This window comes from Mustela nivalis (genome assembly GCF_964662115.1).
Source record: "Mustela nivalis genome assembly, chromosome: 9".
Lineage (NCBI taxonomy): Eukaryota > Metazoa > Chordata > Mammalia > Carnivora > Mustelidae > Mustela > Mustela nivalis.
In genome coordinates, this window is record NC_139028.1 from 118,799,872 (window position 1) to 118,812,304 (window position 12,433).

The window sequence follows — 12,433 nt, forward strand, 5'->3', positions numbered from 1 at the left end:
CGTTCACAGAGATAACGTGGGAGAATTTTCCAGAATTTACGAGAAATGCTAATACCCAGCTTTGTGGGTCGCAAACAGGATCTAGAGAAACACGCACTCAGGACAGTAAAGCCGCAGAGAATCCGCGCTTCCGAGCAGCCCTGACAGGACATCTGCTTTGTGCCTGGCGCTGTCGTGACGCAGGGGTGGATGAAAGCACCAAAAATTCGCGTCCTGGGGGGGGGCGGGGGGGCTGACATTCCGGGGGGCGGGGGGGACCGTCGAAAAGCCACGTGGATCATTCAGTTACGGACGTGTGTCCCGAGGGAGGAAACCGGGCAGCAGTGGGAAGAACTCCCCGCGGGGAGGCGGCCCACGGGAAAGGGTGGGTCCCCTTGGACAGGCGTCCGGCAGCAAAGACTTGGCAAAGCCGCGAGCCACACGGTTACCCGGGGCAGGGGGTGCTTTCTGAGCCAGCGCGCGCAAAGGCCGTGAGGCAGAAGCCTGCCGAGAGCGAGCGTTTGGGGGAATCAGCAGATCCGTTCCCAAGGTGGCGCCTTCAGCACGTCTCAGATACCGTAGGCTCCACCGCCAGGGAGGTCGGCGAGTTTGCAGAAAGTCCGAAGCGCCCAGTTAACAGGCTACAGACGCTGGGTGTGCACAGACCCCGCGTTCGGCTGTTGAAACGGGCACTTCTGAGCCGGGACAGGCACGATAAGGCTAATCTCAGCACAGCTGGAGGGAATGTTCTCCAACCCCTCACTGACTTTTGAAAATCAACATCAAAAAGATAACTGGAAAAGCCCCACATTTCTGGAAACTTAAAAACATACCTCCCCATAATGCATAGATTAAAGAAATAATTCCAGCAATTAGACAACATTTTGAAAAGATTTTGCATCAAAACCAGGGAGACAGGCCTGAAGCAGCACAGACCCGAAGAGAATTTATGGCCTGCCTGTTTACATGAGAACACAGGCAAGGGGCCTTCTCACAGGATGTAGAAAGTGCAAGAGGAGGTCACCCGGAAAGCAGCGGTGGGAACGAGCGTCCCCCCCGGGCCCTGCCGAGACCCTGCCGCCACCCCACCCCGGCCGGTGGCGTCCCCTGACCCCCGCTCTCCTGCCCCCCCCCTGCAGCCTGGCGGGGTCCTCCTGACCCCGGCACCCCCTCCCCGAGCCACCCACCCTCGGCGGCCGACTCGGAGGCCCGGGAGGTCACTGCGCTCTGGGACCTCCGGAGGGCAGAGGCCCAGCCTCTCCCACGGGCGCCTGAGCCCACGGCGCTCAGCCTGAGGCGGGGAGGGTCCCGGCTGGACTCCAGGGCCCTGTGAGAGAATGTGCTGTCCAGCCGCAGCCCCGTTCCTCACTCCGCAGCTGCAGAGAGCTGGGCGTCCCCACGCCGTGGCCCTTGTCACCTGCCCCTCCTGTGTCCTGACACGGATGCTTCCCACCTGGGGCTCCCCTGTGATGGGGAGGGGCCCGGCCCTGCAGCTGCTGCCCAGCAGCCCCGGCCCGTTCCTGGGACTCGGCAGAGGACTTCTTGGGGATGTGGCCTAGAAGTCAGGGTCTTACCAAAAAGCGGAACCCAGAGCCCTTCCCAGCTGCTGCTGATGCGGCTTTCTGGGAAGCAGGATGGAGGAAAACGCACCCCAAGAGGAGGGATGTTCAAAGTGCTGCTCCATCAGAACTGTGTCCCCCAAAGCCGTAAGTTGGAGTCCTACAGCCTGGACCTCCGAGTGCGATCGCAGCACCAGATGAGGCCTTTACAGAGGGGCTCGAGGAAACACGGGGTCCCTGGGCCCTGATCCCGTGTGACTGGGATCCTTACGGGAAGAGGGGATCAGGACACGGACACACAGGAAGGGACGACCCTGCGGGGACCCAAGGGGGGCACAGCCGTCCGCACACGAGGAGAGTGGCCTCGGGGGACACACCCTGCCCACTGCTGCATCCCAGGCGTCAGCCTCCAGGACAGGGGACAGGGAGCGTCTGCTGTGTGAGCCCCATCTGTGGTGTTTGCTGTGGTCACCCCAGTGACTAATACAAGTGACACCGGGTGCCACAGGCAGAGAACCACGAAGGGTCAGCTTCTCGCGAAGGTGACCGGGTCTCGGGGACGGCAAGTGGGCGTCCCCCGGCATCGTCGCGAGAGACGAATCTGCGTTGCCAAGGGGACGGCGTTGGGCAAGGGGGCACTGAGAGAGAGGACAGACAGAGCCAGAGCCAGAGATAGAGACACAAAGAGACAGACAGAGAGGGAGAAACAGAAAGGTAGCTCCTGCGTGGGGCCTGGGGGCAGTAGGGCCTGTAAGCCTCTGGCATGATGCGACCCTTTAAATACAAGAACTTTCTCCACTTTGTTGCGCTCACACCCGGGAGCTGGTATCTCGCGACCAGCCTCGCCGCGTCTCCCCAGCAGCCAGCAGGCGGCTCGCGGCGGCCGCGGCTTTGTCTCTGCTCTGAGGTTCCGCACGTGAACGCCGCGGTCTCCAGCCTGTGTCGCTCGGCCTAACAGCCCCAAGGGCCGTCCATACGGCTGCCAGCGGCAAGCGTTCAGCGATAAAACGCTGGAGATGAGCATCCACACGGGCGTCCAGGCCCCGGGGCGACACGGGGACCGTCAGCCTCTCCTCTACAGCGAGCGGCCCAGCCGTCCGGACGCAGCCCACGGTCCCAGCCGGCACCAGGCATGCAGGAGGGCAGGCCCGTGGCCCCCACAAGAAATCCGAGGCACCCAACTCTGCTTCTGGCTCCCGACGACCAAGGCCACGTCCGTAAGGGACAGCTGCCCTCAGTGAGGGCTGGTCCCAGGGGACGCTCGGGCCAGGCAGCTGCCTCCAGCCCCTCTGGGCACAGCCGAGCCTGCCCCAACCCCCGGGGTCCCGGCAAGCTGCTGCCACGGGGCAGCCTGTCCAGACCGGTTTGTACAGGGCCGTGCTCACGCAGGTAACAGCCACGCCAAACCCCGGCCCACATCCCTGCCCATCCGAGGCCACTCAGCGAAGGGCTTCCCACTGAGCCCTGTCCTCATGGCGGCTCTGGCCCTGCGGCCCCTGCTGGATCCGGTTACACCGTCCACCCCCAGATGCCAGGACCACGTCCGACGCGCTCACACGTGCCAGAAAATTCATGTTCGCCCTGGCCCCCACCTCCCCACACCCCTGCCCAGCCAACCGTCCCGCGAGGGTCCCACGACCTGGCCCCCACCTCCCCACACCCCTGCCCAGCCAACCGTCCCGCGAGGGTCCCACGACCTGGCCCCCACCTCCCCACACCCCTGCCCAGCCAACCGTCCCGCGAGGGTCCCACGACCTGGCCCCCACCTCCCCACACCCCTGCCCAGCCAACCGTCCCGCGAGGGTCCCACGACCTGGCCCCCACCTCCCCACACCCCTGCCCAGCCAACCGTCCCGCGAGGGTCCCACGACCTGGCCCCCACCTCCCCACACCCCTGCCCAGCCAACCGTCCCGCGAGGGTCCCACGACCCTGTCCAGCCCTGCAGGCCTGGACTGAAGCCCAAAGCCAAGAGGTTGGAGACTCCCTGCTTTTCCCACAACATGTGAGCTTCCTGGCTATCAGGGCAAAGAGGGAAACACTCTGGCTACAAATCGTTCATGGCCTCAGAGAGAGACCAGACCAGGAGGCAAGATCCCGGGGCTGTCACGGGGGCGGGTTTCATTCGTGCACTCACAACACCGTGGCCCCGTGGCTGGTCCCCCCACCCTGGAGGTCACGTGGATACGGTTACAGGATGGCCCGCAGACCAGACTCTCTGGCCCTGAAGTCCAGCTCCTCCGCTGGCCGGCTCTGGGTCATCTGGGAAGTGGGGTGCGTGCCGCCTCCACCTCCAGGGCTGTGGGGTTGAGCGCAGTTAGCAAGGGCCAGGGCTGGGTCTGTGCTACCCCCCCCATGACTGCCCGCTGGGTGTCGGGTGGTCTCTGGAGGGTGGCTGCCCCCAGGCCCAGCACAAGCCCACAATGCCGGGGCCTGGCTGCCAGGAGGCCGCACGGACGGTGCAAGGATGCCACCTCCCGGCCAGCCGGGTCTATAGCAGCGCTTCCGGACCGATCCCGGGCGGAGGGCGGAGGCGGAAGGAAGCTCCGCCTCCCAAGTGTCCCGCAGAGGACTCCGATGGCTCCTCTGGGCCCAGAGTTGGTGCCTCCCGAGGGGGCGGGCGTGGGGGGCGGCGGGCAGGTTGGGGGAGGTTGCAGGGGACTGTGGGCTGCGTCCCTGGGTGATGGGAGCCTGTCCACGCTCCAGTGGATGCTTTGGAGCAATTAACTGCAAATTCTTGTCTGTGCCAACATGAACTTCAAAGGCCTGGGCAGGGGCGGTGGGGGTGGGTGGCCGAGCAGCAGAGGGGGAAGGAATGCTCAGGCTTCCGGACCCTGACCCCTCCTGGCCCTGCAGCTCTAGCTACAAACCCTTGAGAAGCCCGTCTGCCTGGGTCCCATGCCCTAGAGCCAAGGCGGGGAGCAGGTTGGGTCGGGGCACACGTCCAGCGCCCGCTCAGCCCGTCTCAGCTGGGTTGTGGAAAGATGCTCCTGCTCTCTCCTCCTGTCCAGCTCTCCTGCTCCCCACGGCCCAAGTCACTCTGCTCAGGATCCCCCAACAGGCCCTGATGGCCTGCGGCCCGCTCAGGACTGTGCCTGCGGGAACAGGCGTGGCGGGAGCCACGTGGGCCTCCGGCGGAGTCTCCGGGGCCTGGTCCACCTCCCCCACGACACGCACACCTGGACCAAGTCAGGGCAAGACGCGGTACTCGGGGTACTCGGGAGTAAACGTGCAGAACAACGCGGGGAAGCCGTGGGCGTTTTTAGATCCTGGGAAGACAAACAAAATCTCCCTGGGAGAGGGGCACAAAAGGACCAGGACGTGACCGTGTGTCCAGCAGCTCTGCTGACCCTGGCCGGTCTGAAAAGGCCCCACACCTGAGCTCTGTCCTCCACACCTGCTCCTCTGACCTGCTCCACCTCAACCCACCAGAACCATGGGCTGCTGTGGCTGTTCCGGGGGCTGCGGCTCCGGCTGTGGGGGCTGCGGCTGCTCCCAGTCCACCTGCTGTGCCCCCACCTGCCAGGGCAAGAGCCGATATAACGGCCACAGGCCTCAGGTGGTCCGCGAACGGGCGGCTCCCCAGGCAATGAGCTGCTCAGGCCTGGACCCATGGAGCCCCGCCCTTTGCCTCTGGAGTAGGACAGTCTGCACCTTTTGAACCGGAAACAGAGTCCCCCACTTGTACTCTTGTCCCCCCAGAAATCTGCTCCCCGTGCACCTCTGCTTTTGCCCCCCCCATGGGAACCTGAGGACGGGCTGTTCCCCCTCTGCCTGTCGCCACTGCCACACCGCTAGCTGGGATGAGACCACCCTGGCCCTCCATGCCCCACGGAGGAGGCCGTATCCCTGTGGGGCAGTGGGCGCAGGGGCAGCCCAGACCTGAGCGCCTCTCTCCCGTGAGATCCCGCTTTGCCCAGCACTCAGGAGCCGCCCGCTCTGCTCATCAGCTTTGCTACTGCTGATCTGCTCAGTCCAGCCGCACTCTGCGTCCCTCTACATCAATGCCCCGCCCCCTCGGTCCCTCTTCTCTCCGTGGCTCTTCTCTCTTGCCCCTGGGGGGCACAGGGCAGCCTCCCAAGAGGTGCCTCAGCGCCTTCAGCCTCCTGCTGCCTTTACCATGGCCCAAACCCTTCTCCGGGCATCGGCGTGCCCCCAGTATGCGTGACGTCGAGGGACCTCTTACCAAAAGGATCTGGACCCACGTGGGTGTTTCTCCTGGTCTTAAAGGAGGCCTGGGGGGCCCTAAGCAGCAGCGACCCTTGTGAGACGCATCTGGTCTGCCCGGCCAAGGTCAGGGTCCACCTGCCCTATCCTCCTGACCCAACCACCTGAGAGAAAAGGGGGCAGAGGTACTGTGTGGACAAATGCTCAGTCTCAGCAAACCCTGTAACATCTCACGGTCCAGAGAGCCCTGCTGTAGGACAGCACAGCCACATCACCGGGTGACCCGGCAGTGGGCCACGTGCCCGGGTTTGTTTGGTCAAGCAGGGTCTAGGGATTCTGTTGCGCGACTGGCACTCGAATCACTGGACTTTGAGTAAAACCCTCCATATGCAGGTGGGCCACAGCCGATCAGGTGAAGGCTCTAAGAGTAAAGACTGAGGTTTCCTGCGAAGGAAGGAATCCCCTTAGGGTGGGGCGTGGAGAGCGCACCTGGGCTGCACGCCTGCTGCCTGCCCTACACACCGTGGACTCTCCAGTCCCCACAATCACATGAGTTGTTTCCTTAACATAAACCTCTTTACACAGACACCACCCGACCGGTGGTGTTTCTCTGGGTACCGGTGCCGCCTCCACCTCGGAGGCAGACAGTGGCCCTGCTGGTGGCTCCCGGGTTACAAGTGCTGGTGGCCTGCCACCCTGTGGCGGGGGATGGTAAGAGCACCTGGAAGCTAGCCAAAACCCAAGTGACTCGAGGCAGCACCTGAGACCCTTCATGTGGCCCCAGAAATTGTCACGGGGGCTGCCCAGCTGGTCGGGAGCTTCCGTTTGCAGAAGGGAAGGTCTCAAGATAGCAAACTTGTGTCTCATAATTTCTCCCAAGGCCAGCAGGACCTGAGCGCCGCGACCACAAGGGGTGAAGGGTGGTCCCCGGGGGGCCCCACCGCACCTCCCCCTTACCGTTCCCAAGGGTCCTGAAGCCCTTTTGTTTATGCGGGTCCGTGTGTGATGGGATAGCGGGAGTTCGTGCTGGCTGAGGTTTGGAACACCTGTGGACCAGCTCATTCTCGGTAACACTGATCCGGGGGTCGGGAGGTGGAGGTTTCCGGTGACGAGCAAAAGGGTCTTGGGGACGCGACGCACCACACGGCAGCCACCTCGGCTGCGCCGTGTGGGGTGTCGCCCCGCCGCTGAGCGCAGATCTGGACCGTTCTGGCCGCAGGGAAGACAGTGCAACCCCCCGTGGAGGCAGGTGGGGACCGAATGCGTCGCAGCCGCTGCTTCACGACGGATCCGGTCATCTCGCTGGACACCGACACTTGCAGATGTTGTGACTCAGTCACAGCACAAGAGAACTTGGGAGAAATAGGATTAAATTTTACAAGGAGGGAGTTTATTTCCCTGATAATAAAAGGTTAACACTGAAAAAATTTAAAAATCAGTAAAATCACACGAGTAAGCCCTTTCCGTGTAGACACACGGGACCCGTTTCTTTGAAAAGCGGCTGCCTCCCCCTCCCACCGAGACAGTGGTGAGGGGCCGCTTTGTGGACAGGCGGGCGCTCACCGGCCTCTGTCATCACTGTTGCCACGACCACTGTTCGTGTAGCTTCCAGAAACTTCCTCCATTCACTCTCGAAAGACAGAAAGGGAAACCGATGTTGCGTAATAACTGTGAAGAGAGTGTTGACGTCCCGGACACCCTGATGGGGTGCTGGGGACCTCAGTTTGAGAAACATTGGGATAGCGGTGAGGACACTGGGTTCTGGAGCCAGAGGCCTGGAGTCAAGGGGCAGACCCCCCCCACCAGGTCATTGTGTGACCATGGGAAATGGCATCATGGACTCTCCCCCACAGGGTTGTGAGGTCAAGGAGAAGCCGACCGGGGTCCCAAAGCCATGACCAGTGCACTAGCTTGGACCCCCCGAACAAGCAGAAAAGCTGCAGTGGCACCGGCTGAGTGAAAAAAAACCCCACAAGGCAGTGAGCCCCCGGCCAGAAGCAGCTCTGAAACACCGCCCCCAGCATGTTTCAGAGGCCGCCGCGTCCGTAAAGAGGGGCCGGCCGGCAGCTATGGGGTGAGGGGTTGGCAAGTGCTGTGGGACACACGCACCCAGACCTGGGGCCTGGACGGGCCTCGGCGGGAGAGCAGAGGGCCATGTGCTGGGCAGAGGCCCGGGTTCCCACCAGGTCCCGCCGCTCACCTGCTCCCTGGACAGAGCGTCCCGGGGGCCGAGTCCTCCCCATCCTCCCCCTCATGTCCCTCTGAAGACAAGCCACCTGTCACCTCCCCCTGCGTGGCAGCTCCGCCTGGGCCCTCAGAAAGGGTCTTCTTCCTGTCCGCTGACTGATGTCGCCCGTCCTCCGTCGCGACACGGAGAGTCACCGCACCGCGCAGTGAGCGGCCGAAGCCCGGGCATCTTCTGTGGGGCCTGTTCCCGCCACTGCCACGTCACGGGACCACAGGCAGCCACGGCGCGGAGGGCAGCCACGCGTTCAGGAAGAGACGACCGTGCCTTCCTGGGACTGCCGTCACCACCGGCTTGAGAGCCACGGGATCCCTCCCGTCTGGAGGCCAACGTCGACATCTGGTGCGGGCCCAACTCCGGAGGCTCTGGGGGAGGGACACGTCTCGCCTCCCCCCGCTCCTGGGGCTCCAGGCGTCCCTGCCTGGGCTTGTGGCCATGTGGCTCCTGTCTCTACTCTGTGGTCATGCGGCCCCCGTATGTCCGTCTCTCCTCTTCCTAAGAGGACACCGGTCCTGTTGGATCAGGGCGCACCCCGTGACCTTGTCTTCATTCACTTACATCCACAAAGACCCTGTTTCCAACTAAGGTCACGATCCCAGGCGTCAGGGGTCAGGCTCCGTTGTAACCACCGAGGACTCCGGCCGGTGCGGCGGCTCACTGTCCTTCCCCGCGGACACTGGAAGCCAGGCCGGGTGGAGGCCCAGAGAGCCGGGAGGTGGGGGTGGGGGGAAACCCGGGCCTGGGGGATGCACCTTCCTGGGGGCGAGGCGCCGCCTCCCTCCCCGCCGCACGGCTGCTCTAGCACAGCCCACGTGGGTACTACATCCCAGGACGGGAAACAAACAGCAGACCAGGTCACTAAGCTGGTCCCGTGTGAGAACCGGGAAAGCAGGTGGGTGGGGGGCAGGGGCGGGAACCACGCGGAGCTGTTGCCCGAGCTCACGGCCCCCGGCTGGGTCTGCAAACGTGCGCGCTCGTGCGTGTTCCCGGGCCCGACGGGGTGGGTCGCAGGCGAGAGGCGCAGAGAAACAGCTGTCTGGGGGACGCGAGCCTAGACCAGGAAGCGCCGCAGGACAAGGGGGACGAGGTCGGGGGCGGCGCGGCGCCGGCAGAACTCTGGCTGACACCCCCTTTGCACGAAGAGGACGCGCACACCCACGAACGAAGGAACGGAACACAAAGAGCAACGCGGGGTCCCCGCTGAGAGAGAGAGAGACAGCGTCACCAAGGGAGAGAGAGCGACAGGGCGCACCATGGAGCGCGTGGGGGAGGGAGCCGCGGGGGCCCCGGGGGAGGTGGGCTGCCGCAGCACCGCTGCTCCTGCTTCCCAGGAACGTTCTCACGGACGCCCCGCTGAAGCTGCGTCGCCTGGGAGAGCCCCAAGGGTCCCCTCGGAGTAAGTGAACCAAGGTGCACTCACGCGACAGGACGGCAGCGCTTTAAAGATAAAAAAATAAAAATTAAAAAAAACCGCGCACAACCAGAACCCCGACAGCCAGCTGCCCCTGGACTGTCCGTGGGGAGCTTCTTTGGAGTCTGGACCAGTGGTGCTCCCATGGCCTGGGAGGAGGGTAGGAGCAGCCGGACGTGCAGACGGACTGTCCTCTTCAAACCGCACGAGCCAAGCAGGGACCGCCCTGGGCTGAGGTGAAGACTGCTTGTCCTCGTGCGGGACACACGTCCGAGAGGCTCCCGCCGCACAGGGACCGCTTCACGGGACATCTCACCCCCCTCCAGGTGAGGTGACGGGAGCAGCCGGATTCAAGAACCCCGCCCACCCGGCGCGTCTACACGGCCTGAGTCGGGACATGCGGGACCCTTCTCTGTCACGCAAACGGGGTCTCGTTTCAGATTTCCTGCGGAAGGACCTCCCAGAGCAAGGCTATCTGGAACGAAATCAGCCCAGTTTTCTCCAAACAAATTTTTTATTTTGCTAAAAAAGATTTATTTATTTGAGGGAGAGCACAAGCTGGGCAGAAGGAGAAGGAGAAGCAGCCTGTCCGCTGAGATCCCAACGCGGGAGCCCATGGCTGGGACCCAGGTCAGGGCCCCTGCGGCCCCTGCGCCGGCACCATCACATCCCGCCTACAGCGCAGGTCTCCTGCCCGCCCCTCGCCGGCCTTGCCCGCCAGCCCGTGTGGCTGATGGCCACAGCCCGGGCATGAACAAGCTGGAAGGGCCCCGGGGGCTGGGGGGGCTTCACCAGGGAGGGGCTGTGTCTTCAGAGGCAGAGGAGGCCCCTTCTCATCGCCACCTCTGCACACTGGCTTCCCGGAACGCCAATCCAGCCCACCCAGAAGCTTCTGTATCTCCGTGGAAAGTGTGGGCACCTCCCACATGGCTCCTGGGCGTCTGGGCCTGTGGACAGAGAGGACCCCCCATTCTTGTCTAGAAGGGGTAAGGCAGCTCCAGGGCTCAAACAGCACGAGATGGAAGAGAAAAGCGGGGGCCGCGGAACAGCTCAGAGTCAGAGAAGGAGGGGAGGGGCGACAGTCCCCACGGCAGGCCCCACAGAAGGGCCTCTCTGCAGCCCGGGAGCCCCCACCCGCCAGCCCGGCACTCTGTGCTCGTGCTTCTGGGCCCTCGAGGGGCCGCGCCGCCGTCTGTGGTGTCGCCAGCATTCGATGACAACACCGAAAACGGTAACCATTAAAAATGCCTGTAAACAAATGCTTGTGTGGTTGGTTTCAACATGGAAAGAAAAAGGCAGAGTTTCCCTAAAGAAAGTATATTAATAGCAACAGGGAAGTGATGACCGTCTAACATCTGGGCAGATGTATAAAAAGGGCTCCCAGCCCAGGAGTCTCCACACCTGAGCACTGTCCTCCGCACCTGCTCCTTTGACCTGATCCACCCTCAACCCACCAGAACCATGGGCTGCTGTGGCTGTTCCGGGGGCTGTGGCTCCGGCTGTGGGGGCTGCGGCTCCGGCTGTGGGGGCTGCAGCTCCAGCTGTGGGGGCTGCTGTGTGCCCGTCTGCTGCTGCAAGCCCGTGTGCTGCTGTGTGCCAGCCTGTTCCTGCTCCAGCTGTGGCTCCTGTGGGGGCTCCAAGGGGGGCTGTGGCTCCTGTGGGGGCTGCAAGGGGGGCTGTGGCTCCTGTGGCTGCTCCCAGTCCAGCTGCTGCAAGCCCTGCTGCTCCCAGTCCAGCTGCTGCAAACCCTGCTGCTCCCAGTCCAGCTGCTGTGTCCCCTGCTGTTGCCAGTCCAGCTGCTGCAAGCCCTGCTGCTCCCAGTCCAGCTGCTGCAAGCCCTGCTGCTCCCAGTCCAGCTGCTGCAAGCCCTGCTGCTCCCAGTCCAGCTGCTGCAAGCCCTGCTGCTCCCAGTCCAGCTGCTGCAAACCCTGCTGCTCCCAGTCCAGCTGCTGTAAGCCCTGCTGCTCCCAGTCCAGCTGCTGTGTCCCCGTCTGCTGCCAGTGCAAGATCTGAGATGCTGACCACAGACTCAGGTGATTCACTCTATTTCAGGTTTCTCAGGATGTGCCCTAGGCTGTGTGTTGTAGCCCTAAAGCTGGAGCACCATCCTATCCTCAGTCTCCACAGCTGGGCAGGCCGGCCGCAGGTGAAGACCGGTAGAGATGCCATCATCCTCCTGCCCATCACGTCCTGATAGAAAGCCAGCATCCCCCACCTCCAGCACCACCCGCAGGGGGGTCCCATGTTCCTCCCTCCCTACCCTCACGGCTTCTTGGAGCTTGAGCCCAGAACCTCCTGGGATCCCTCAAAGCAGGGGCCTCTCTGAGCACCTGCAAGTCCATGGTCACTTCTGCGGCTCTTCTTGCATTTTGTTTGGTCCAAACAAGGCTTGGTGAAACCCTGAAGTAAACACACTCCCACCTTCTCATGGTGAAGTTCTCTCTGGCTCCCACTTGATGAGTGAAAGCCCGGTCTACGCGCCCACCGCGATCACTCCTCCCAAGTGTCTCGCTCTGGCCCTCTCACTCCTGCAGAGGAGGGAGCCCAGGAGCCGTGCAGGACACTGAGTGGGACCGAGGGTCTTCTCAGGTACAGAATTCAGTGAAGGGCACATGGGTGGCTCAGTTGATTAAGTGTCCAACTCTTGATTTTGGCTCAGGTCATGATCTCAGGGTCCTGCGATAGAGCCCGGTGTCGGGCTCCGCCTTCAGAGCAGTCTGCCTGTCGCTCTCCCCTTCCCAGCTTGGGTCCTTTCTCTCTCTCTCAAATAAATAAATAAATCTTTTTTTTTTTAAAAGGAATTCGGTGATGTCATGCAGGGCTCGGGGGAGCGTGTCTGAGGGCACAGACGAACAGCCACGGCACGAGGGACTGTGGGAAGAGCACAGGCTGGGCAGTCAGCGCCAGGTGCTGTGTGACCTTTGGTAAGTAACGGGTCCTCCTGGTGCCTCGGTTTCCTCATCTGTAAAACGAAGTCCGCGGGTACCTACCTCACAGCGTCGAGGTGAAGACTGAGTGTTCGATCCATGCCAAGTGCTCCGCCGCGCAGGAGGGCCACCGGCAGGATCGGGGAG

General features: G+C 63.1%; 2 protein-coding genes across 3 annotated transcripts in view; one reads left to right on the plus strand and one right to left on the minus strand.

Annotated features, from left to right (window-relative positions):
* Nucleotides 1–12,433, minus strand: part of LOC309873523 (uncharacterized protein) — a gene marked incomplete at both ends in the record, with an annotated part of 83,551 nt that overhangs the window by 62,487 nt on the left and 8,631 nt on the right. The window lies entirely within an intron of this gene.
* The window catches only part of LOC309873520 (uncharacterized protein), a gene marked incomplete at both ends in the record, with an annotated part of 140,690 nt that continues 133,197 nt past the window's right edge, over nucleotides 4,941–12,433 (plus strand). Inside the window, 2 exons of one of the 2 annotated variants that reach the window (XM_082749294.1) lie at nucleotides 4,941–5,034; nucleotides 10,817–11,383. In XM_082749294.1, the coding sequence (XP_082605420.1) occupies nucleotides 4,973–5,034; nucleotides 10,817–11,372 (618 nt within the window). Of the gene's footprint in view, nucleotides 5,035–10,816; nucleotides 11,384–12,433 lie in introns of those variants that run through there. The other variant, XM_082749303.1, reaches the window with a different exon arrangement.